General features: G+C 38.4%; 1 protein-coding gene across 4 annotated transcripts in view; it reads left to right on the top strand.

Annotated features, from left to right (window-relative positions):
- Positions 1-27,324, top strand: part of NRP1 (neuropilin 1) — a 184,008-nt gene that overhangs the window by 149,951 nt on the left and 6,733 nt on the right. The window contains exons 11-16 of one of the 4 annotated variants that reach the window (XM_043965789.1): positions 621-765; positions 6,222-6,326; positions 11,105-11,164; positions 17,253-17,390; positions 24,375-24,649; positions 25,241-25,337. In XM_043965789.1, the coding sequence (XP_043821724.1) occupies positions 621-765; positions 6,222-6,326; positions 11,105-11,164; positions 17,253-17,390; positions 24,375-24,649; positions 25,241-25,337 (820 nt within the window). The remainder of the gene's footprint in view (positions 1-620; positions 766-6,221; positions 6,327-11,104; positions 11,165-17,252; positions 17,391-24,374; positions 24,650-25,240; positions 25,338-27,324) is intronic. The other 3 variants (XM_043965792.1, XM_043965791.1, XM_043965790.1) reach the window with 3 other exon arrangements.

The following is a 27,324-nucleotide window of genomic DNA, read 5'->3' as shown; positions in this document are numbered from 1 at the left end:
TCCATCTCTTTGAGAACACTAGATTTTATCAGACTGGGACCCCACTCATTTTGGAAGAATCAAACAGCCATATTCAGTTGAACAGTGTATTTATGATAAGCTTGTAGAAGTGGCAAGTTCTTATTCTCAGTCCACTTCACACACAAACCAACCTTTTACCCCCTTCAGGAAGTGGTAAAAATGTTGCTTCACCAACCTACACATCAGAGAATCATTTAAAAACTTTTCTTATTAAATCCTTAGCTTCTGACATAACCTCATTGAAGGCTACTGTTTCTGGAAAATATCACTTAATATTATTTAAGAAATGCCACCTGTATACTTAATGAGACAATATAGTGTACTTTTTTTTTTTTTGGTGAGGCAATTGGGGTTAAGTGACTCGCCCAGGGTCACACAGCTAGTAAGTGTTAAGTGTCTGAGGTCAGATTTGAACTCAGGTACTCCTAAATCCAAGGCCGGTGCTCTATCTACTGTGCCACCTAGCTGCCCCTATAGTGTACTTCTTAGCCCAAATAACAAAGACCTAGGATGGAAGGAGCTTGACAGGGGAAAGGGAAGCATGTTTTTTGTCCATAGGGAGCACTGTCCTAATAAATCATCTTTTTCACACTTCACAGTCCTTTGAGGGTAACAACAACTATGATACACCTGAACTTCGAACTTTTCCTCCTCTAACCACCCGATTCATCAGGATCTACCCTGAGAGAGCCACTCATGGAGGACTGGGGCTAAGAATGGAACTGCTGGGTTGTGAATTGGAAGGTAACTAATTACATCTTTCTGAGATGGTTCTAGTTGGTTGGGTTTGTTTTTCATCTTCATGTTTATGTGGTCCCACTGGTGCTTATACTGAGCACCACCTTTTCTCATCATGGAATGATGGTGCTACCATTCTGTGACAGCCATTTCTGCACAAAGGTCTAGGAAGGCCACTCATTCACTAGAATCCTGGCAGAATCATATACGAGTATAAGATTGTAATTAAACAATGAAATTCTATGGGAGGGAGGGGTTTTCCCTTAATAATATCTGCTGTATTGTGGTTACCTGCTTTTTGCAAACATATTTTTCTCTCAGTAATCTTTATCTATTCAGTGTTCAGAAATACTTTCCTCTACCTCACCTCCCATAAAATGGATATTAAGGTCTATTGTTGGGCCTCTTTCAGATCCAGAGTCCCCACTGCTTTTCAAATATTTCATGTCTACATCATGTTTATCTATGACATAAATTATCTGGGGCTTCCACTAAAAAAAAAGAAAGAAAAAAAAACTTCAAGGATAGTTTCAGAGAAACCTGAAAAGACTTAAATGAACTGATGCAGTGAGGTGAGCAAAACCATGACAATAATTTCTATATTAACAACAATATCATAAAGACAAACAATTTTGAAAAAACTTGGGAACTCTGAGCCACACAATAATCATCTTTGAGTCCATAGAAGTCACAATGAAACATGTTTCCCACTTCCTAATGGACTCAGATTGCAGATTGAGATATTTTTTTGGACATGGCCAATGTGGGAATTTGTTTTGTCTTGACAAAATTTATTTGTAGCAGGGGTTTTATGTTTCTTACTTTTTCATTGGGAGAGAAGATGCTGAGGTGGGAAGTAGAAGAAATGGAGATCATCTGAAAATTAAATAAAATTTAATTTTTCAAAAAAGGAATTTCATAATAGTTGAGCATAACACCTGACACATAGTAAGTACTTAATAAATGTTTATTGATTAATTGATTGATAATGGAATGACTCCTATTGTCAGAGCAAAACAAATTATCAAATGGGAGTATCTATTGTGTACAAGCCACTGTCTTGAAGACATCAAGTCCTATTTATGTGGTATGTTGCTCTCAAGAAGCTTACAATCTAATAGCTATGTAGTGAGTTATTTAGAAGATGGTTATTTAATCTGGAAAAGTCAAAGTGGACTGCGAGCTCATTATGAGTCCATAATGTGAAAGAACAATCAAAAATGCTAATAAAACAATCTTGGGCTGCATGAACAAAAGCACAATGTTCAGAAGGAGAGCAGTTATGGTACAGTTGTACTCTGCCCTAGTCATATCCTTTACAGAATATTGCATTAAGCCCTGGTTGCCACCATTTAGGAAAAGCATCAGCTAGTTGGATTCCAGAAAAGAGCAAATAAAATAGCAATGATGGTGAAGGGAACATGAGAATTGGTTGAAGATAATGGAGATCTTTAGCCCGAAGAAGAGCATACTCAGATGATCCGTGATAGTGGACTTTGGTATTTGAAGGACTGTCAATTGGAAGAAGGATTAGACTTGTTTTTTCTGTCCCCAGAAAAGAGAACTAAGGACAACTGGGAGAAATTACATAGAAACATATTTTAGTACAACATCAAAGAGAATTCCCTGACAATTAGTACTATCAAGAAGTAGAATGAGATGTCTTAGGATGTATTGGGTTTTCCCATCTCTGGAAGTCTTCACATAGAGGCTGAATTAGAATTAGTTGATGAATTATCAGTGAATAATCAGTGATTGGGAATCTCGTCAAGGGAATTCTTGGTGAAGTACAGTAACCTATTGGGTCTTTTCCAACTTGGATTTTCTGTGGTTCTCATGGAGAAATACATGTGAAGGCACTTCGCATCTTTATAAAGATTCTGTATGTATCTGAGTTATCATTACTATCATTTGAGAATGACAGCAGGGCCAAGCAAAGTTAAAATAATATCTATATGACGGCATCTGATCACATTTTTACTAATAAAATACAATGGTCTGTGATGAAAATGTTGCAAAGCAGAATATGGTCACTTGCTGTCTAAGTATTGGTTCAGTCCATTTTAACTACCCAATGGCTTTCTACCCATGCATGCACAGTCCAACCACAGAGTAATCTCAAGACTGATCAATTCATAAACTGAAAAGCTTAACTGAGGAGAATGGCTATTGCTAGCATTTCTATTTATCATGAGTAGTGCCAACATGTCAGTAATCAGACATTAAACTATTAAACCCACACTCATACTATTCCTGAGGAATGCCTTTTTAAAAAAATACATCTTTCTTTTGGTTTCCAAAAGTATTTGGGTCTTGAGCTAATCAAATATAATTACATTCCTGGGCAAATTAAATGCCATAAAAATATACATGTGCTTAGTTCAATCAATTCACTACTACTGAATAATTCATAGCAACTTTTCTATGGATTTATTTAAAACAAGTCCATTATCTCCCTTCTTAACATTGTAGCTATGTTTCTATATTCATAGCATCACCCCAGGCCACTGTATTACCTTAATGCTCTCAACACAGATCTCAGTTAACTATGTCTGAGGGATTTTAGCAAGGATACAGGTTTTGTAGGTTTGAGAACATTCTGGGGACAGACAAATTGGACCGAGGGCACTCATTCACCCAAAGTAATGAGGAATAGAATCCACTGCATAAGAGGTAATGTTGTTGTGATAGAACTCTTTATCCCTGATTCTGCAAAGGAAAGCTGACTTGGCAAGTGGGGTGGATGCAATGGATGGAAAGATTGAACTGAGTGGCAGCTGGCCAATATAAAGCCCTTGAAGTAGATAGAGCATGTTGTTCATGTGATTTGCTGTCAGAGTTCTAAGAAGCCACCTTCCAGCCTCAGTATCTCATTTATAAAAGCTCCTTCCTATGAATTTGTAATCTTATGAAATATATGTCATCTATATATGTGTATATCTATATGTGTGCATATATGCATATACATGCACATCTATACATGCATATGTGTTTGTATATGCACACAGTGATATTATACACATATAGATGAGAGAGAGAAGTAAGAAAAATCAAAGTTGTTAGCACATGAAGCCTTCCCCAATACCTACCTTCTTCTTCTTTGAGGATCTTCTCCTCCCAGTCTGGTTCTTTTGTGAAGGCAAACTAGGTGATCTTTTGCTTCAATTCTTACCTCGAATTTAACTGTTAAATGAGTGCTGCCTCAGACAAACTGAGACCTGAACTTTAAAAGACCAAGGTCTCCCACAGCATCTGGGGCCATTGCCAGTCAACCTGACCTATGTCTGGCTACTGGGCTCTGATGACTCTGGAGGAAAGAGTGAGGCTGCTGACTCTGTACAGCTCTACCTCACTTAAACTCAATTCACTTGTAAGTCAAGACATCATCCTGCTGCTGTCATTGGTCCTCTTCAAGGATGAAGGACAAACAACACCCCCTTCCCCCAACACCACCACCATGCTACCCTTCCATTCAGTGAAGGTAGTAGTCCCCTGCTCACATTTCTCATAGCTCTGTGTCTGCATCTATTCTTTGTATGTTTCCTTCTTCTTTGTAGCAGAATTATTGGAATACATGTCATAGATCCCCTATTAGATTATAAGCTTTTTGTGGGCAGAGATTGTGTTTATTTCATCTTTATGCATACTACCTTACACATAGGAGGCACTTAGAATCAGACTCTTAGACTGTCCTTGATCCTGGAGATTATTTAGTTCATCTTGATCTTTTTAAAAATAAGGAAACTGAGACCTAGAGAGCCCAAGTTATTTTGTCCATGTCAATTCAAACCCAACTCACTAAATGTTTATTCACTTTAAGGGAATCCCATATAAATTAGTAGATTTCATTTCTCAACAATCAGTCTACAAACATTTTAAAGCACCAACTATGTGCTGGTAACACAAAGGATAGAGGGGTATAGTAAACCTTAGCCTTAACCTTAAAGGACTTAAATCTTTGAAAGAAAACCAAATTCATGCAAAAGGAACAAGAAGAGAATGGTCCACAACAGCATTTAGTTAGGCAGCAAATTTGTTTTCTCTTCCATACTTCTTGATACAACAAAGGGAACCTCTCCCATCAGAATTGGAGACACACTGACTATGAGCATTCAGCAGGGATTGTGAGATAAACTAGAGAGAGGGATAAAGAGAGTCTAAAGTACTTAATGGTGGCAGTTCTAACACAGTAGGACAGCATTATGGAAATCTGGAACTATCAAGGGCTTGCCTGTGTTGACTATATTGACTCAATGATATCTAGGGGAAGAGCATGGAGTGGAATGAGCATGCCTATTGTGAAATCAGAAGTGAAGCAGTAAATAGTACATGCATTATCTGCATTTTATCCTTTCCTGTGGATAGGAACCAGGCCTTTTCATCTTCCAATCCCCTTGAGTTCCTAGAATAGTGCCTTGTACATAATGTTGAGTGAATGAATTGTCAGCGTATATGTTTGGAGATTGGAGGAAGCTGGAACTTAGGTATATTTGTCGTAACTCTGCAGAGCACTTAATCACAATAACAAACAGTGTCAGATTTTTATTGGGAAGGCAGCAGTTACCAGAACATTTCCACTGGCCAGAAGCTGTGAGTGAACAGATCCCCTCCCCACCCCCCTTGGCTACAGCTTGTCTGGCTTTCAAACTTCAATGGAAATGTACAATATCTCAAGTCTTGTAAAGTGAAATGTAATACTGAAAACTGTAAAATATTAAGCAGACTGAAAAAATGAATAACAGGCTGGGGAAAATGTGCTGAACTAAATTTAAAGGAATTTTTTATTAATGTTAGCTACCATTCAACTGCAAACTCAAAGATATGGGGATACATACCAACCTTGGAATGCAATTCTATGGAAATTAACAAAAACAAAAAAAATGATGCCAAGATACCTTGAGACAACAATTCTAACAAGCCTGCTCCAAGTACCTGAAAAGGCTTTCTTAGGGAAAAACTTAATAAACTTTTAGGGGGAAACAGAGTTAAGTGGGAGTATGGGGAAGCCATTTGGGAAAAGGAAAGTTATGCTGAAATTTGAATAAATTTATAAAATGTTAATTATATGAATGGAGTCATGACAAGTAGATATCTCCAGCACCTCTAAAATTAAAAGAAAGGGGGAAAATCAGTCAAAACATGTCTCATTGATGTTCTCAATCCCCAGGTATGAATAACTAGTGAGAACTGAGGGCCTCTTCAGTAAGATGTAGAGAATATAATTGATCAAATTCAGGTTTGCTAACTCAGTACAAGCATAGCTCACATACTCAAACTAAGCATTCCATGATGCCTTCAGAGAAAGAACCTAAAAGAAAATAAAAAACAAACAAACAAGATAATGTATCTTACTTAATCACCACAGACTGGAGTTTTCTTCCCAGATGTTGAACATTGAACTGTTATGGGCTGGAGAACATATTTTAGTAATGTCAGATCCTAACCTTTGGGTCTTATTTCAGCACCTACAGCTGGACCAACCACTCCTAATGGGAACCCAGTGGATGAATGTGATGATGACCAGGCCAACTGTCACAGTGGAACAGGTGATGACTTCCAACTGACAGGTGCAGAAACCATCTTCATTTCATTGCAACACCATTTTAGTTCATATCATGGTCATCTTTACTAATATCCATAGCAGAAAGGCATCATAACCCCATTGATGATAACAAACTTGATCAGAAATTTGCATTTTATTGCTTAAGTCACCTACTAAGAATTTGCTTTTAAACCCTACTACAATTTTTTCAGCCATTTTCATTTACTCCATGAAGAACTTCTCTACAGGTATACTCTGCCCTTCCTTCAGAAATAAAGCACACATTGCTTTAGAGTGTTTATTTCCATGTTCTAATGAATCCAAAATTCAAGAATTATCTCTAAAACATAAATAGATTCATTACCCAGCTTGCCTCGTACTCTAACAATATCTTTATTGTTATTAAAATATGAATAAAACTAGGTTTATTTTTTGCAAGTGATATATTGTCATTACTTCACCTCACTGTCAAACTTACAACCCACTTGTAGTGACATGGCAAATGCTGTACTTAGTAATCCAAAGTATTATCCAACAATATTCTAAGAGAGAGAGCGAGAGAGAGAGTGAGTGAGAATGAACTTCTTGGTCTAATTGGAATAGTGGAAGAAGTATTACGCAAGTGGGTAAATGTGATTACACTATTTGGAAGTTATCCAAGGCACTAGAATTTTCACCCTATTGCTACAAAAGGTACCATGGGACCTTTAATACTGCCCAGGTCATAATGCAGTTTCACATATCATCTGACTCTCATTTTGAGAATCCCAAACCTCAGAGATTAAATATGAGTGCTTATATGAAGGTTTGCATCTTACACAGCAGGGATACAGAAAGCCCACATAATTAATTTCCACTGGCTATATTGAAGGCCATAGTGTGAGGAATGTCAGGAAGGCTCCATGTTGTTGGTTAAATTCTTTTTCCAAGATCTCATAGTCTATTTCCCAAAGTACCTTACCAATGACTTCATAATCTCTTCCTCCATATTTTTCATGAATAAAGCTAGAAGCAAGAATTCCAAGCTGGGAGCTATGATGAGGGTAAAGGGGGAAAATGGGGGACTGTAGAGGGGACCAGGAAGTTTCAAGAAATTCAACTGAGTAGTGTTACCACCCTCCTAATTCCAGGCTGTTGATCATACTGTTCATGAAATCTGTATTACTATTTCCCTTTACTTTTGCTCATGTCCATAAATTGCAGAAAAATCATTATTATTGTTACAGAATAGTAAGAATTGTTTTCTATTTAAAATGTCCCATAGAAAACCCTAGAGCAGATGCAAAAGCAGAGTACCATTTTTGCGACCAGCTCTTTCTCAGCCTTCCCAAAATTTCCTGCAAACATTATGCTATAGAAACCAGGCTTTTGGTGAAACTTAGCCTATATCCATATTGAAATTCCTCATGAAAAGAGCTGACTGAAGCAATCAGTTTATATTCCTGTCATACACCAACTCTTTTCTTTATAACCCACTAAAGTGGTCAGTTGGTATTGATTAGAAACAAAGCTCCAGTTTTACTGTTGATATCAGAATAACTAACCTCCTTGCTTTCACATTCATTCATGACTGAACCAATTGAAACCAAAGTCTTTGAATAAAATCGGGCAAGTATGTTAGCCTGGAGCAAATCGTGTATGGCATACAGTTGCAAACGAGTGAAAATAGGGCATTTGTAGTGGAAACACTGGCAAACTTTTAACCATTCAAGAGTATGTATGATCAGTAGCAGTCTAAATTGCTCCTTGTAGAAATAAAGAAGTGCACTCTGTATTTTTTTGAGTCCATATTAAGGCCAAATGTTGCCTTCGCTAATAGCTATTGCAGGTCTTGAGGATTTTGTAAGTACATTCATGAAAACAGTAAGATCATCTGGACACCCAGAGGAGCCTGGGGTATGGACACTGCTCTACTAGCAGCAGGAAGGAGGATATAAGAAGGTGTTTTTGCCACTGGCATTAAAGGCTTCCTTCATGCCCACCCCCCCAAAGTGTTTTGTTAATTTACTAAGCTGAGATGAAGCTGTCATTTGAAAACTTCTTTTGTTTTATTAAACTGCCTTTTCTCCCCATTCTGGAAAAATACTCACGAATACACAAACATTCACCAGGAGTAATAATGTCATCCGAACCGTGTAACTTCCCCTGATGCCCATCCAAACCACACAGCTCCTCTCATCCAGCTCATCTTGCACCTTCTTTTTAAAAGCTTGCAACAGGACTTTCACTGTGGTGCCTCAAACTTTGGGTATTCAGTGTCATGAAGCCAAATCAAACCCTGCTCACTCTAACACTGATTGGCAGGAACATAGAAATTAGGTTCTATTCATCCTAATCAATGCTCTCATTAGAGTTTTTAAAGTTATTTTGCACAGCTGAGGTTGATTTCATTTCTGTTCCTGTCATGACCTATTTGTATGGGGTTGGGAGGACGAGTTTCATAGCAGAGTGCCCACTCCTTAAGGAATACATTGAGTTCCAGGTGAATTTATATGAAATGCATGCAAATGAGGACAGATTCTGCTCTTTTATACATGCTTGCCAAGGTGAAATTCACCCCAGAAGTTACTCATTTGCAAATGCCTTTGGAGTCATTAGATAATACAATTGACTTCAAAGGCACTGGGAGTCTGATTTTTACTTTGGAGCTCTGTATCTACCTGAAGGCAGAATTTGGCTCCCAACCTACAGCATGCGTGTAAAACTGATAATGCATATCAGCTTTTTAAAGTGAATTTTCACCTTGAATCTTGATTCCATAAGGCCACGGGTAACATAATGCTAATGTTCCCTGGCCTATCTCCAATTCTGCCATTATAGACTCACCTCCTTAACCCATAATACATATAATTCTTTCTTTCCCGAGCCTGCTTCATCGAGGCTTTGTTCATGGGTGACCGCACATCCAGCGGATTTACTGGGGGAGAGAGTGTGGCATGACTTGTTACTGCCGCTGATTATCTCAGAATTCTTAAGAACATTCCAAGGGCAGGACTGTCTGCCTCTGATTCACACTCTGGATGTGTAACATGTGTCCCATGCTTTCTTGTTCCATGTGTAAATGGAATATCAGTGGGAGCTCCGTGCATAGGACTAGGGCCCAGCTGGAGCTGGAGGGGATTGTCATCATCAGCTGTAACAACCACAAACATTTATTGAGTATATACTACGGGCCAGGCGTACAAGGCAAGGGAGCTAGCCTGAGTCGTAATAACTTCTGTCTTCTAGCTGGGCTCCTACCTTTCCCATTCATTAATTCCTAAATCCCTTCAAGCAATGTCCCTCTCCAGGTCTCTGTCTCTGTCTCTGTCTCTCTGTCTCACTCGCTCACTCTTGCTCTCTCTCGCTCTCTTTCACTGTCTCTGTCTCTCTCCCTTCTCTTCTCTTCTTTCTCTCTCTCTCTCTCTCTCTCTCTCTCTCTCTCTCTCTCTCTCTCTCTCTCTCTCTCTCTCTCTCTTTCTCTTTCTCTCTCAAAACACACACATACATAGCCTAGCTAATACTTTGCATTTGAGATGACAAGTGGTTGACAAGAATACCAATAAAGGAAATGTTGTTCTTAAATACCCACCAGTGTGTATTAAGTAAAATGCTACATAATTATAAGAAGAGTGAGAATATAAGGGTCTGATAAACAAAGGAAAAGAGATGTAAGAGCTAAAGAAATAGATAGTAAAGGGGCCAAAGAAACCTGAGTCCCCTAAGAATCTGTCCTTTGACCAGAATTTCATTATTTAATATTGATTGAAGACTCACAATATGCTTACTGCTGCCTTTTCACTCTGATAGGCAGTTGTACTTTTAAGGACTATGAAAAAGATTTTTCACCTTCTGGTTTCCCTGTAACCATCCAGCTTGAGATGGACTGGGCATAAACCTTGACCTTAGAAAAAAATAAACAACTTCATGGCCAAAAAGGAAAAACGATGGCAGCTAACGCCCTTAGTTTGAAACTACCATTCAGATCCTAGAGTTAACATACTTGGAGATCGTTTTCAAGTGAAGAGATCTGGGTCAAGTTTATTCCCAAATTACCACGGATATCTAGAAATTAGCCTGTTTCTTGTTCCTGATATGGATTTCAAGCAGATAGCCTTATAACAAAATCTCGCATGGGATCTGCTAGGAAAAGTAATGGTCGATGTTTTCCTTGATCACTTGTACATATGTAGCAATTTCAGTTTAACAAAGCATTTTCCTCATAATGGTGCTGTTAAGTAGTACAAGTATTATTATCTTCATTATGGATGGGAGGAAACTGAGGCTCAATCAATCAATCAGAATTTTTTAAGTGTTAGGCAACAGTGAAACCATTCCTTCCCAAAGGGGAGTTTCTGGGCTATTAGCTCAGAAAGGTTGTAAGTGACTCCACCAGGGACACACATCTAGTAAATAGGGCAGCCAAGACTCAAAACCAGGTCCTTCTTATTCCCCTAGTCCACTATATTTTTGTTTTGTTTTGTGTTCAGTGTACCACAGTTACCTATATAATCTGTGTACTCCGACTCTTTTTGTGTGTTAAATTTATATGCTGAAATTCAGAGAGCGAAGTGAAGAATTTTGGGATTTAAATAATGTATAGAGACTTGTGTGAGGGCATTTGCATGCAAAAGAGGCAGAGACAGGGACATAAATAGAGAGACAGAGACAAAGAGACAGAAACAGACAGAGACTGAGATCTACCAATAGCTACATGCATAGTATGTGTAGATGCTTACAATATGTTATTTAAATGCATTTAAATATATCGTCTCTCATCTGTAATGTTTCTTCTCATTGCCTCCTTCACACTCTCTCTTCCAGGTGGTACCACCATACTGACCACAGAGAAACCAACAGTCATAGAAAGCACGATACAGTCAGGTACGGTGTTCTATGCCTTGTTTGTCTATAAGCACAGTGGGCACCGTGGGCACCAACCAACAGTGTATTGCAGAGTTTTCTTCTTTGCTCTTACTTTTCCTGAAAGTCTCCCTAGGAAAACAGCAGCACCTGGTCTCTAAGTGCCCTATTGTAAATACACACATACACACACACACACACACACACACACACACACATTTCTCCTTTCATCCACATGTATATGCAGCAGGGACTGAGATTCCCTTGCCCATGAGCCATTGCCAAATGGTGACAATCCCAGCTCTCCACCAAAGGAACTGACTAACATACTTTGTTTAAAGGCAGCGCGTCTAGGACACGGGCTGTGTTTGCAAACTGTAGGGAGGGGGAGCCTCACAGGCAGCAGCAGCCTGACTGTTTATTTTCCTCACGATGATGCAAAACCAAGACAGGCAAAGTTTGTCAGTTCTGCCTGCCGCAGAGTTGGCAGTCTTACAAGTAATGTTTCCAGTGGGCCGGTGGGCGGGCCACAAAAATGGGGTGCAGGAAACCACTGCTATAAACGTGTGCAGGAAGGGAAGTACTCCGGGGAGCCCTGGGGCAGCACCTCCTCATCCTTGTATTAATAGAAAAGCTAATGACTCCGAAAGTCTTTCAGTGGCTATTTATCAGAACTTAACCACACTCTAGGGTTATGGCCTTTTCTTTTCTTTTTAAAGTATTTTGTGCAGTTCTTCCTCACAGACACGCACCAAAGGAAAACAATCAGTGCTGGCAAGCGGCAGTTTTTAAATACTTTAAAGTTAATCATTATGGTTAAGGTGAGCAGGTCAGTTTTTCAGTTTCTCCCATTTCCTTTATTAAAGCACAATCATCCACGGCCGCCACAGTAATTTATTAACAGGGCATGTGGTGTATATCAATGTTTCCTCAACAGTCCAACACCATCAAGCCAAGACGAAAACAGAAAGGGTTGGCCTAATTAGTATGCTTCCTTAAGGGACACTGTCGCTGTTGACCTGATTAGGCAGCAAAACAAACTTCCCTAAGTTGAACTTAACCCCTAAATCTCCCTGTTGGGCATTCAGGATGACTGACAATCTTCCTGATGCTTCCCAATCCAAATGCTTCTTAATAATTCAGAATAAAAGTGAGGCATGGTCACCAGGGGGAATTCTCATATTGTTTAGTTTGTTGCTGATCACTGTTCACCCCTATTTTGCTATTAAATTTATTACTCAGTATCACTCTCTATAATCTGAGTGAATATCTATCTATCTGCACAATTCTCTTTGTGCATGGGCTTTTAGTAGGGTGTAATAATAGGTACTAAGAAAATACAGCCAACTCTCCACTATACGTGCTAATGAGGAAAGGAGATAGGAAATACAACCAACTATCCATTAGGTACATGAATAGGGAAAACAAATAGGATCGATTAAATGAAGTCTTGATAATTCCCCTAAATGCTTTAGTGATTCCTTTCAGTTTTCTGCTCAGTTGACACAACTATTAAATCTGCAGTGAAATTGTGCTATCAGTTTAATTTCCTGTCCTATCTTCTTCCTCACCTTCCACTGGAGATGCTCTGACCTGGGTGTGCTAATACATCCAATTAGACACTTTCTCCATTGATGTAGATGGCAGGGCCTCTAATTCTTAGACAGTAAACAGAAATCAATATGGGCAAAAATTCTCATTACCTAGTGACCAGCCTTCTGGAGAGGAACCTATCTGAACTTAGCTAGACTGGTTGTAGGTCTTGGGGTATAAGAGATATTTTCATTGATCCTCACCAGTTTACAAATGAGGAAACTGAGGAGTATCGAGGTCATGTGACTTGCCCTGGGTCACACAGGTGAGATTCAAACTCAAGTCCTATGAACGAATCCAGTCTTCTTTCCACAGTTTGATGGTGGCACTCAAACAACACACAGTCTCTCACAGAGCCCACACTCAAAGCCTTTCTATCTCAGTTGGACTTGTGCATTACTGACAGATGTAACTTTCAAGAACTTGTGGTCAGCTCCACACCACACTGAGACATGCCAGGAAGGGATTTTTTTTTTTTTTGGAGAGGTGTTAATACTATAAAACTAACCAAAAAAATAAACAGTTGAAAGGGGGAAAAAAGGATGAGGAATAAAGCAATTTGAAATTCATAGAGTGGATAGTTTTCTCCTATGTAATCAAGAATTTCTAAGAACTGCTTAAAGAGAAAAGAAAAAAAACCTCAACTGGTTGACTCATTTGATTCAAACTTGAGGTCAAGGTCATGGTTCTTTAGTTTCACATAAAGGAACTTTGTTCCCATGGTCACAGACAGCAAGCCTGCCATCTCACCAGAGGCACAGTCAAAGGGTGCCCACCCAACTTAATTCAGTTCAACCCATCACCATTATAGAAAGGAAGGAAAGGAAAAAAATTAAAGCAACCTCAAAGACCATGTCCTGCTGTTAATGACATAGGCGGGGTCTTCCCTGTGTACAAAAGACAGCACCCTGGACTTCTTTTTCTGCTCCCTAATTTACTGCTTATTTATTATCTAAGGGGTGGTTTGGAACTGCTGAATCACCAGCTACCATTTGAGGGTGGAAGAGGGGCAACAAAGCTTAGTAAAAAAAAGTAAAGCCAAGAAGAGCTTCCTCTAAGATGTTTGTTTTCCAGCATATTGCATTTTCAATAGTGACAGCATCCTTTAAGGAAGTATACTAATTAGACCAGTGCCTTCAGGCTAGCCTGATGGTGTCATACCTTTGAGGAAACATTGATATACATCACACATCCTGTTGATGAATTACTATGGAAGCTAAAGTTGAGTGTGCAGTTATAAGGAAGTTTTTCCTAACAGATCTCAAGCCTAAATCTGCTTCCCAGTAACTGCATTTCTAGTGTCTGGGGCCATGAAGAACAGGAAGGCAGATTTATAACCAATATGGATTTTGAGATGATTAAAAGGTTCATTTTGCCCAGTTAGTTCTCTCCAGCCAGTCTACATAGTTCTTCATGTCAGGTAACCTGGAAGTATTTGGTCTCTCTCACTATTTTTCATCAACTATGGAAAATCAGAACTCATTAGAGCTCTCTATCAGAATCCAATTCTGCCATAGTCATATAAAACCAACCAGAGTCTGATTCTTACCAGTCTTAGTAAACTCAGTAAGTACATAATATTCTCACATCTTCTGGATGGTTGCATTATATGCAAGATTCCATTAGTGCCTTGCCAAGGCAGCTGGTACAACCACCATCTTTTTAAATCTACTTCCCCTCTACCAGGCCTCATATGCTTCCATGTCTTCAAATATCGCTATAGCAACTCAAAGTGTGTTAGTGTCCTTGCAATTTCCATGCCCCTCATCACCTCCCCTTGTCTGAATGGTAAGGACCAGCCTGTGAGTTGGGAATGTTCAACCACTCAATAGAAACTTTGTATACTAGACTTTAAAATTAAATCCTCGTGCACATTCACCGTTAATGATTCAACTGTGAGTAAGATTGGCTCTATAAGTACAGCTGGTGCTTGCTCTCTGAGACTATAAATTTGTTTTAAGTTCACAATATTGTTTCCTGCGATTTTTTAAAGAGTCGAGCAGGGATTTAACCACAGTATTCCCATTTGCTTTAATGAGAATTTTGCAGCTATGGTGCCCAGATAGTATTTTGAAGATTTAGGGGTCAATATTCCAATGTTCAGTTTACATTTATGGGTATCTTATGTGTCTAATTGCCTTTTTTGTCCAGGACAGAGTTTGAAACTTCAGATCATATTCACCACCCTAAAATGCCTTCCTTCCACTATTTCTTACAGAATGAAAAACTAGCCATAAGCTATAAATTCAGTGACCAACAGATAGAATGAAAGAGGAGAAGAAAAGCATGCATAGCAATCAGCATGCTCAAAACTTAGATTTGCCAGACTGGGAGGAACCTTGGAAGTTCCCTTGACCCCACCATACAGAACCACACCCATGACTTCCTAAACAGATGATAATCTAAGCCTTTTTTTAAAAAAAAGACTTCCAGGCAAAGAGATTCCATAATCCTGGTAATAATAAGAACCTAAACTCATATGTTTGTGACATCAGTAGAAATCCTTTAGTTTAATTCACAGATGTGGTTGTTTCCTCTACTGAAGGACATGCTTAGGGTTTTAAGCAAAGCAAACATAATCTGAATTATATATAAAATGCCTCATTGCCTTCCTGTACTGAATGTTTTATAAAATATCTCTGAGGGTAACACAAAAAATAAAATGTTCCCATTAACATTTTTCTAACATGTAGTTATGTAACAATACAGTCCAGTATGATCAATTTGCAACAGCCAAGGCTGTTCAAACTTCAATTTACTGTACTTCATCTACATAATTTAATTTTTCTAGGCAAAAGTGTGCTAGATTTTGGAGAGGCTTTCTCATGCTTTAAGAAGCCTTATTTCATGGTTACGAAAGACTAGACATGAAATATCTCTCTCCAGTGACACTAGAACTGTGAAATATGGTCTTTTTCCACTAGCTGATAATGCTCACATTATATACATCATCTGGTTTCCTAGTTTCCTTTTCTGGACTTCTGGGGTCATCTTTTGGAGAGGTCACATTGTCACTGGAATTAGGAATTTTTTTTATTATCCCATTTTGACAGTATATGGGGTGGAACCCTTCTTCCAGAACTTGATATGTATTGGAAGCAAATATTACTGTTTTCAAAGTGTTCCTGGGATGCGAGAAATGTAAAGAATTTTATCTTTATCTGTTTAATAGATCTTTCCATCAAAATTCTAAGTACCATTGTCAGAGGACAAAGGGAGGAGGTCAGTCGGGAGAGATAACAGAGGTGGGGTAGATAGAGAAAGCAAAATACTTGGGCAAAGTTAAAGAAAGCTCAAAACAAGATATGATCTCATTGTGACCATCATAAGCCTTAAGATACCAGAGTTCCCTTGATGTACATAAGACTTGTTGTGAGGTTTATTTTAAGTTCAATTGGCAGGGTGCCCTATTTGTCTCTCTCCCCTTTCCATTTCAATGCTGCCATCTTGTGGGCGGTCTAAACTAAATTAAAGGCAACGAAATTTTGCTGGTGTTACTCTAGTTTCTGAATGCTTTTTCTTTAACAACAACAACAAAGTTGTGGGTTGAGGCATCCATAGATTGTCACTGGATCTATTTTAAGTTTCAATTAGCGGGGGAGGCCTTAATTTTGCCACAAAATGTCCAACATTCAATGGGTTTTTGTATTCAGCCTTCACAAGGTTGAGTGAAAATCTCAAAGTTGAGAATCATAAGAAAATCTTAAGAAGTTATAAAGTTGGGAAGGAGCATAGTCAGGCAATGCCTTTCCAGATGAATAGGGGAAATAGCTGATGCATATCAATGTACTACACAAATTTCAAAGGAAGAGTTTCTTTAAGATAAAAATTTTCTGGTGGTATTTATGCATAGTTTTGCTTACCTCTATGGTTTTAAGTATATCAAGCATTTTAAGTAGGGGGGAAAAAAACACAAACCATAAAACAAACAAAAAATAACCTTAAACTTATTATATAAAGAGCACAAAAATTCTAATTCTCCTCCCAAAAAAACTTCATATGAAATGTCTAGTCTAACTGTGAAAACTTTTAAAAATATATTGTGGAAATGTGGATAAGCATCAACATTGCACTCTTAAAACAGTCTACACACCCAGATTTCTTGAAGTCCATGGGTCAGTCTCCTCTCAATATTCTTATTAGTGGATTTCAGTCTATATGATTCAGTCTCATCAAGACCCATTAAATACTGTGAAAGGAGGGACTTCAAGTGGTACTCTGTATGTCACTGAAAGATAGGATCTTTAATTTTTTTTATGTAAAACCAATTTGACATTGCCATCTCTAATCTGTTTAAAGTCAGTAAAGAATAGCTAAATGAAATTTTGAAAACATTTGACATTTTCCCTGCATTTCAAGTTCCTGGCAGTCCTGATATTTGTGGCCTTCCCAGAATATTGGAGTAGAAAATGAATCTCATATAAATTGACTAATTGAGGTCTCTATTTTATTCTAAATTAGATGATTAACTCTGTCTTTTTTCTGCCTCTTTTTTTCTCTTCCCTGACCAATGAAGAGTTTACAGCATATGGTTTTAACTGTGGATTTGGCTGGGGATCTCATAAGACGTTCTGTCAGTGGGAACACGACAATCATGTGGAACTAAAATGGAGTGTGTTGACGAGCAAAACCGGGCCTATTCAAGATCACACAGGTAATCATGAGTTCATGGTAAACTCCATTCTCACTAAGAATCTTTTTTGAACCAGAGAATTCTCTGGGGATGATAGGGAGAGTGGACTGCACTGGTGTCTGTGAATTTCAGAGTTAGAAATCCATCCTGAGACAAGATCTTTGCAAATGGGGTTCTATTGACAAGACATCCTAGTTGTCTTTTCCCTTCTTATATAAAGATTAACTCAAAGCAAGAAGCAAAGAATGATGGTTTTATTTCTCCTATGAGCGATGTCCCTCCTGGGAAGCCTTTTAGCAGAAGAAAAATGCACATTGAATAAGTCATTTTTGTACCTAAAATTTTAAAAATAAAATCATAAAGTTAGAAAGGCAGAAATCACCTCTATAATATCTCATTCAATTGGCCATACAACCAACAAAGGCTAACGACCTCCAGGGACAAGGAATTCACCACCTCCTAACAGAGTCCAATCCATTTTTAAGAGCTCTAATTGTTAATGTTTTTCTATTATTTAGCTGAAATTTGTCTCTCAACAACTGTCCACTCATGGCTCCAGGGCTCACCCCCTGGAGCCAAGGAAAACACATTTAATCTCTTTCACAGCATAGCTCTTCAGATACTTGAAGTCAGCTAGCTATCATGCTCCTCCTAAGTCTTATGATTCTCTTATGGAATGGTTTGATTTCTCACACCTTCTTCTAGAAAGCGTCTAGTTTGTCAATGTCCTCCTAAAATCAGAACCCAATACAGTTGAACTATAACCTCCCTTGTTCTAGACAACACATTCTTTCTTTTAACTTTTTTGAGTGCTGGTCTTACTGCTGACTCCTATGGAATTTGCCCTACTCTAAAAATTCCTTATTTCTTTTTGTGTGTCTCTTTCTGTTCATATTTATGCAGTTGGGTTTAATTCAAAAGTTTTTATTAATCTCCATTAAATGTCATCTTATTTGAGTTGGTATAGCATTCTAGTCTACCAAGATGTTTGGGGATCCTGAGCTTGTCATCTTAAATTTAACAAATAGGGGGCAGCTAGGTGGTACAGTGGATAGAGTACCAGCCCTGGATTCAGGAGGGCCTGAGTTAAAATCCGGCCTCAGACACTTGACACTTACTAGCTGTGTGACCCTGGGCAAGTCACTTAACCCTCATTGCCCTGTAAAAAAAAAACAAACAAATAAACAAACAAACAAACAAATAAAATAAAGAGCCAGATTCAGAGTCAGGAATCAATGCACTTGATATGTCAGGTTCTAGGTGCACAAAAATAAAAATGAAAAAGTCCCTGCCCTCAAGATACATATAGATATATAGATATATACACACACACATATATATGAGCGTATGTATGTATATGTCTATGCATATATACAATATGTGTTAAAATAAAAACAAGATATTCTAAGGGAAGTAATAATAAATAACAATAATTGGCATTTATATAGCACCTACTATGTGTAAGACACTCCGCTATATACTCTACAAATAATCTGAGCCAAAATATATAGAGAATGATATAGCCATACATAGATATCAATAAACACTCTCTCCTTATTTCACGTTATCTGTAAATTGGATAACCTTGATGCTTATGCCTTTGACCAAGTTATTATTAACAATATTAGGTAGAATAGGGCTAAGGAGAAGAGCCCTGTGGTGCTCCCCTAGAGGTCTTATTCCAGATTGACAACTATCCATTCATTCATTAAACATGATATTCAGGGCCCAGTCATTCAATCCATCCCAAATCCAACAAGCTGCACTTTCTTAGCCCATATCTCTTCACCTTGTCCACAAGGGTATCAAGAGACCTCTTCAAATGAATTACAAGTATATTATGTCCACCACATTCTTTTTATTCAGATATGGTTTGATATGCTTTGGTTTTGAAAGACTTTCACTTAATTTACTTTGAACAGGTGAAGGCAGCATCAAAAACATAATAATAATAATGTGCCCCTCTACACCTCACCCCAAAATAAAATAACCTTTTCACACCTGTGGAAAGGAACTACCACGACAGGGAAGGAACAATTCCAGTTCATTCTTATCATTTCCCCAGTTCACTTCTTCTTAGATGTTCACTTATCTGATAGTATAAAGAAGTAAGAATTTCTCATCTTGGATAAAAACTTTCAATACACTGGCATTTTTCCAAATACTGCTTATTCATAAGTAATGGCTTCCCCAAGGACCCCCAGAGTAGGAATTTGCTTGTGTGTTGAGACCTCATTAAAAGAAAATCCCCCCCCCCCATATTGGTACATTGGAAGAGTGGGTCAGAGTGACATGGAGTATTGGTCTATTTTGCTCTTCCCTTTTTATCCAGTGAATCAAGTCACCGAGTGTGCCAGAGAGGCCTTCCCCCTTGCCCTAATGAGAATGACAAGGAAATTAGATAAAATTGGACTCCTTCAGTCCTGAGACACTTTTCATTGAATCGTAAGACAAGTAGTTTTAAAAAACTTAAAATACTTTGACTGTAAATGGCACTGTACATATAAATGGTATCAAATTAACTAAATGCAATTAACTGAAATGAAGGCAGTAATGGTGAAAAAATTGATGCAAAGTGAAGGCAAATGGCTCAGTAGGATCTGACATTCAAAGGAGGTTAAAAGCTAAGCGAGCCAGAGACTGACAAAAGCTAAAAGGCTGCAGAAAGAAAGCACTAATTGAGACAATGAACACAGAGTTCCTGACCCAGAACTGGGATAAAATCCCTAAAAGGAAAAAAAAAATCCGTATTTTCTGATTGCACATATTATGGAGGATGTTTGGGGGTTTTAAATTAACAGCCCGAAAAGTGCTGCTTCCTCTGTTTTCATGACCAACTATCTCAGCTTTGCTATTGGACCAGTTCTATTGTCACTAAAAATAAATGTCTACTAAAATGCCAAAAAAAAAAAAAAACTTCACACACACACACACACACACACACACACACTTTCACAATTTTCTAGTTTTTCACAATCACTAGTTTTCTTCTTTCTTCCTTCCTTCTTTTCTTTCTCTCCCTTCCCTTCTTTCTATTTCCTTTCTTCTTCCTTTTTTCCTTCTATTGCCTCCTCCCTTCCTTTCTATCTCTTACTCTTTCCTTCTTTCTTTCTTCTTTCCTTCCTTTCCTTCCTTCCTTTCTTCCTTCCTTTCTTCCATCCATCCTTCCTCTAAAGAAAAATTTGTGATTCAAGCCATGGGAACAGTTTTAAAATAATATTGTCCAGACACTATGTCATGCTGCCTAACTTTAGACTTATTTAAAGCCGTTCTGTTTGAATTTCCATGTTAGACTTTTAACAGTGACACAATGAAGTTTCTCTGACAAGGTTTTGGGGTTCAGGAGTTTTCCGTGGTGGGGAAGAGTGGAGTTGGGCAGGAGGAAGCAAAGATCTGGAAGCTAAATTCTAATCAGGCAATTTCTAGGACAATGTTGCCTTCTTCCTCAATAGATTGTAAATTCCTAGAGGGGAGGGACCATTTTGTTTTTGTATTCTAGTACCTACCAAGGTTCCATACAAATAGTAGGTGCTTAGAAAATATTTGCTATATTAAATTCTTTAATCAATCATCTTTTGCATTAATCTTGGGCAGCCAGGATAAAAAGGCCTAGGACACAAAAATGAGCCCACTCTAGGATTTTTGCTGTTCAGTCACTTCAGTCATTTCTGACTTTTCGTGGCCTTATTTGGAAAAGACACTGCAGTGGTTTGCCATTTCCTTCTCCATACTCTTGAATAGGAAATCTTTTTTTTTATTATTATTATTATTTCTAAAACCTAACTCAGAGGAAGGAAAAGAACATACTAATTCATTGAAACCAAGAACTTGAATTGAATTCCTATCAGTTCACTTTGAGTTCATATAGTATTAAGATTATAGGATTTAGAGCTGGAAAGGGCCATTCAGTTAAACCCCCTCATTTTACAGATAAGGAAACTGAAGCCTGATGCATTGGGAGCTTAGTGACCTTGCCCAAGGTCAAAAAGGTAATAAGTCTCAGCAGTGGAATTTGAACTGATGTCATCTGATTTCAAAGTCAGTGTTCTTTCCACAGCATATATTGAAATATATTGACTGTTCATTGAAAGTAGAGAATCGGAGCAGCTAGGTGGTGCAGCGGATAGAGCACCGGCCCTGGAGTCAGGAGTACCTGAATTGAAATCCGGCCTCAGACACTTAACCCTTACTAGCTGTGTGACCCTGGGCAAGTCACTCAACCCCAATTGCCTCACTAAAAAAAAAAAAAAAAAAGTAGAGAATAAGAATCATAATTCCAGTGTCTATACTTTAGCATTAGCCCTACTCCAATGCTTCACTGTAACATGGAGATGACTACGGGCTTCTTCAGGTAACTGAATATCAAAATACCAGCTCTGGCAGGTACTACCAAGGTGAAAATGCTTGAGCCACAGGTCTATTGACCAACTATATATCCGTGGTCTGAAGGCCAACCTGTTTGAATTCAGAAAGGTTCATCACCAACTGAGTCGTAGATTAATGAACAGTCCACCCCGATGATTCTTCTAAGTCACAGAGGGATTAGAAACTGAGTTCTTGGAAGGGTTGTCCTCACCAATGAAGTCATAGCCCCCCCCCCCGGGGAAAATTTAAGCATTAGCATTGGCTTGAGTGATTTCTGTTGAAGGGCAAACAATGAAGCATGAGTTATATCTTTAGACCCAGTGGTGACAGAGGGAAATTTTCCCATTGGGGACAATTAAAAGCAAAACCAATAGTAAGTAATTACAGCTAAAAGAGTATCTCTATAGCCAAAATCAGCCCATTCCAAAGAGCTTCAAAAATGTGACTTTAGATGGATTCAAATCTGGTGCCTAGACCTGAGGAGGAACAATTCTCACAGTTCAAAACTATACATACATAAGTATATGTGTGTATATGTAAGTATATGTGTATGTGTAGAGGGAAGGAGAGAGAGAGAGAGAAAGAGAGCAAGAGGGGCTATAGGAATAGTACCACCACCATCACCACTACTACAAATGATGATAACAAGAATAAGAATAATAGCTAATATTTGTATAGTGCCTACTACATGCCAGATATTGTACTAAGTACTTTCCAAATATCACATTTCCCCATTTTGCAGTTGAGGAAACTGAGGCAAACAGAGATTAAGTGACTTGCTCAAGGTCACACAGCTTGTAAGGGCCTAAAACTGGATTCAAACTCATCTTTCTAGCTCCAAGCCTAGATCTCTATCCACTGTACCATGCAGATGCCCCCTATCCACATCAAATGCAAGAATAACCTAACTATCTCACACAAACTAGGGAGAAACCCAAGCCAAATTAGAGAAAAGCAATGAATGAATTTTATTTTTATAAAACTGTAATTGTACCACTTCAAAATATACACAGTGCTCTGATTCTTCTTTCACAAGATGACTAATGTAGAGATATGTTTAATGTGATTATACATATACAACCTATCTCAGACTGCTTTCCATCTTGGGGAAGAGAGAGGGAAGGGAGGGTGGGGAAAAAAAATTTGGAACTAAAAATCCTGTGAAAACAAATGTTGAAAACTATCCTTATATGTAACTGGAAAATAATAAAATACTTTTAAAAATATGCACATAGTATAAGCCAGCAGCTAACAAATTGTCTGTGACCTTGGACAAGTCACTTCACCCTATTTACCTCTGTTCTACCTCCAATATCTTTGCCAAGAAAACCCCACATGGGGTCATGAAGAATCAGACAAGACTGAAAAATGATTAAACAACAACAATACAAAGTGTTATTGATTTGGTTCAACCAACAACTCTATCAGAAACAAAAAACAAATCAAAAAAAGACTCGGGGCAGCTAGATGGTGCAGTAGATAGAGCGCTGGCCCTGGATTCAGGAGTACCTGAGTTCAAATCCAGCCTCAGACACTTAACACTTATTAGCTGTGTGACCCTGGGCAAGTCACTTAACCCCAATTGCCTTACTAAAAAAACAAACAAAAAAAAACAAACAAACAAAAAAAGACTCACATATCCATCGTATACTTGTATATCTTGTGTATGCATATGTCCTTGACACTACTGGTGGCAGCTAGGGACACAGTGTATAGTGCAGTGAACCAAAAGTCAGGAAGACTTGAGTTTAAATCCCACACCTAGCTGTGTGACCCTGGGCAAGTCACTTAACTGCCTTCATCTGTAACAGGATCATTGAGAGGACCAAATAAGAACAGAGATAGAGATGCTACTGAGACAGAGACAGAGATGATAGAGATATAAGTATAATGTATGTATATGTATGAATATAAAGCACATATATATTATATATATGCATGTATATATGTATGTGTGTATGTATATATGACTTTAGATAAAAAGTACTTTGCAACTGTCATCCCCATCATTGACCATAATGAAGGAGACAGGTCTGTGTTCTGTTCCAATTTGGCTGGTTCCCAGGACAGTGTCATTTACATACAGACTCTGCATAAATTCAATTCAATAAAAAAAAACATTTACAAGACCACTCAACAAACATTTATGACAAATGTTGATCAGGTAGAAGCCCTGGATATGTTTTAATGAGTAGTCAAGAGTCACTGTGCGTGAGTCCAGTCCTTGCTTGTAGGCAAATGAGCCTTGCTGGAGTGGTATTAAAAGTGCTTAAAAGCAGTTTGTTTTCTCCAAGAAGCCAGACTTCATCCCCAAACCATGACAAAATGATCATGCTTCCAAATGAGCAGGATATGAATTAATGGGGCTTTACAAAATAAAGAATTACCACCAGGCTTTTCACCTAATCAAGCTATTGTTGCAAACACGCACACAGAAGAGTCTTGGCTACCGAGCTTTGGAATAGTTTCTCTGTGAAGGACCCCCCCCCCCCCGCCCCCGCCTTTCCCTTTAGTACAGTGGGTCCTGGCAGCTCTGCCTGGGGAAAAATGGGCTTGGAGGGGAGAGAGACATTTCAAAGAGAAGGAAGCAAAAGAACAGTGAATGCAGCCACTCTTCCTAACACAGTCTTATTGTCACAGCAGGAGATGGTAACTTCATCTATTCCCAAGCTGATGAAAATCAGAAGGGCAAAGTAGCCCGGCTGCTGAGCCCCATCGTTTATTCTCAGAACTCCGCCCACTGCATGACCTTCTGGTACCACATGTCAGGTTCCCATGTTGGCACCTTGAGGGTCAAACTGCGTTACCAGAAGCCAGATGAATATGATCAAACACTCTGGACTGCGATTGGTCATCAAGGGAACCACTGGAAGGAAGGACGTGTTCTACTTCACAAGTCTCTGAAACATTATCAGGTATGTAGGTATGTTGGCTTGCCTCGTAGAGGGGCAGTCATATGATCAGTTAAAGAATGTCCAAAGGCTTTAGAAACAGAAGCAGAGAGAGCAGTGCAAAGACCCCTTTGAAAATGTAACCTCCTGGGTATTATGCAAAAGAAAGAGGGGAGAGAGAGAGGAAAAAACATTCTAGAAATTCTGGTGGTGGTGGTGATGGTGGTGATCCTTCTGAGTCTAGAATATTGTTGCTGTGAAAATTATAATGGCAGCATATTTTCTGGTCTCCCGAATTACATGAATAGAAGCAATTACCTGAGAAAGAACAGAAAATTCTGCCTTACAAACTATTTCTGGGCCGTCACAACGTTTCATCCCGTTCATCTGCTGATTTTTTTTTCTAGTCTTAAAGTTTCTATTTTTAAAAGAATGTGTGAAGTGATGCTCTACACCATACCAACCAGCTAATATCAATTGATGAGCAAAGCATGTGCTTATGTGAGAGCTCGTGAATTTCATTTGCCTGCTGTTGCTAAAGCTGAGCAAGCATTTGTAAGCACTACAATTTGGCACGATCAGTTCAATAGTGTGAAAATGTTCTCACTTTTCTAGGTGATTGTTGAGGGTGAAATCGGAAAAGGAAACCTTGGAGGGATTGCAGTTGACGACATTAGTATTAATAACCACATTTCACAGGAGGATTGTAAAAGTGAGTATGAAGTGCCATGGAGGGGGACTAATGAAGATATGGCTTAGCACAATGTTCTTAATACTTCTCTTGTCTTTATCTTGCTCAAATAGAACTAGATTTTCAGTATCAGGTAGATAGATTTGGTAAGATATGTGTGCCAGTTGAAATCATGTTTAACATCAAGTCATTTCATATTATCAGGGTTCTGTAACCTCTGATACCAGAGAGACTAGAGAGATCCAAAATGAGTCATTGAGGCTACAGCTTAGAGTTAACTCTGATAACAAACAATTATCACTCCCTCAGCTTTTCAGTGTTACACAGGCTAAAGACCTCAGGCAATTCACAGTCCAGTCCAGATGATAAGACACGCTCAAGAATACACATGACACAGGTGGACACAGAGATGCACACGTGAAAGTTAGCTACATTAACAGACCCTTGGGGCCATATTGTTTCACCTGGCTCACGATCCCTTATGCCTTCTAGAACAAATAGCTTTGTTGTAGTAATTGAATGGACCAGTTTCACAAATACCAGTTTGACTGTGTGGCCCTGGGCAAGTCACTTAACCCCCATTGCCCCACAAAAAACAAACAAAAATACCAGTGTGTGAGTTCCTCTCTCTCACTTTTGTATTTGCATCCCCAGTACCTAATATAGTGTCTTGCACAGACTTGGCATTTAATAAATGCTTGTTAACTGGTAGTTTGATGTTTCTCCCTTCTTTTTATCTGCTGTCTATACACACCTTCAAAATGGGGGGAGGGCACTGGCCCTGGAGTCAGGAGGACCTGAGTTCAAATCTGGCCTCGGACACTTGACAATTACTAGCTGTGTGACCCCAGGCAAGTCACTTAACCGCAATTGCCTCACCAAAAAAAAAAAAAAAGGATAAAAAAGAATTCCCGAAATGGAGGAAGGGCTGTTGAATGCAGCATCTCCTGGTTGGTATCCCTATTTGGTGTGTTAACACACATTTAGTGACCTTAGTTCATCAAATGCCTGCTTTGGATTCACCAGTAAGGAAGAAGATAAATGCAAGGCTATATCTAATAACCAAATGTCTATAAAGATAGGGCACAAGGACTAGACATGATTTAATTGGTATAAGGAACTCCCAGGTGAGGAAACTCCCTTCACTGCTGTAAGTCAATACTTTTCCCTGTACCTTTAGTCTTAGAGAGTTTCTCAGAGAACTGAGATCTTAATCAATTTGTCTAGGGTCCCATAGCCAATTAGTGTCAGGGGTGAAACTCCAACCAAGGTCTTTCTGTTTCCAAGTCTACCTACTTATCCACCATGTCACATTGTTTCTCTGGGAAAGTTACAAAAGATGTTATTAAGGGTATTGTCCTCAGCAGACCAAAATACCTGGAAGGTAACTAAAACATTTAAACAATTGGATAATTCCAAGTATTTTGATGTGTAAACACACATAGTCAACTTGGAAAATTTTGTCGCATTAAATATAACTAAGGTCAGGTCAGCAAATTATGAACCCTATAAACATAATGCATTATCATGAATTAGCAAAAAGGTTTCTCTCCCCCAAATAACTGAAATTGATTTTTTAATTAAATGAGAATTATTCTTTACACCCAAAGTTGGCTTTGGTGGTAGTGCCACTTTGAAGCATGAGTGATATTGGGAAAAAATCTAGACCATAATTCTAAATTTTCTATACCATTTTCAAAAGTCATTGTTAATGTCATTGTAGTAGCATACTTATTTATCTTAAGCTTCATTTATTTCACTCTGACTTTAATATTATGTATCATCATATAAATTTACTGCATTAATTATAAATAAAGAGGACAAATCTAAGACATCAGTTTAAGATGAAGGAAACTTATTCTTTATAATAATGAGGGGTTAAGGGGTTTGTTTGTTTTTTTGGAAATTCCTTTGCTTTCCAAAATCATTTCCCTGCAGTGTGTTTAACTCTACACAGACTCTGAAGCACTGAAGTGACAACTGGAAAAAAATACTGTGAAAAAAATGT

Source organism: Dromiciops gliroides, chromosome 5 (genome assembly GCF_019393635.1).
Source record: "Dromiciops gliroides isolate mDroGli1 chromosome 5, mDroGli1.pri, whole genome shotgun sequence".
NCBI classification, from domain to species: Eukaryota; Metazoa; Chordata; class Mammalia; order Microbiotheria; family Microbiotheriidae; genus Dromiciops; species Dromiciops gliroides.
The sequence above is the reverse complement of the archived record's forward strand: the minus strand, read 5'-3'. Positions and strand labels throughout refer to the sequence as shown.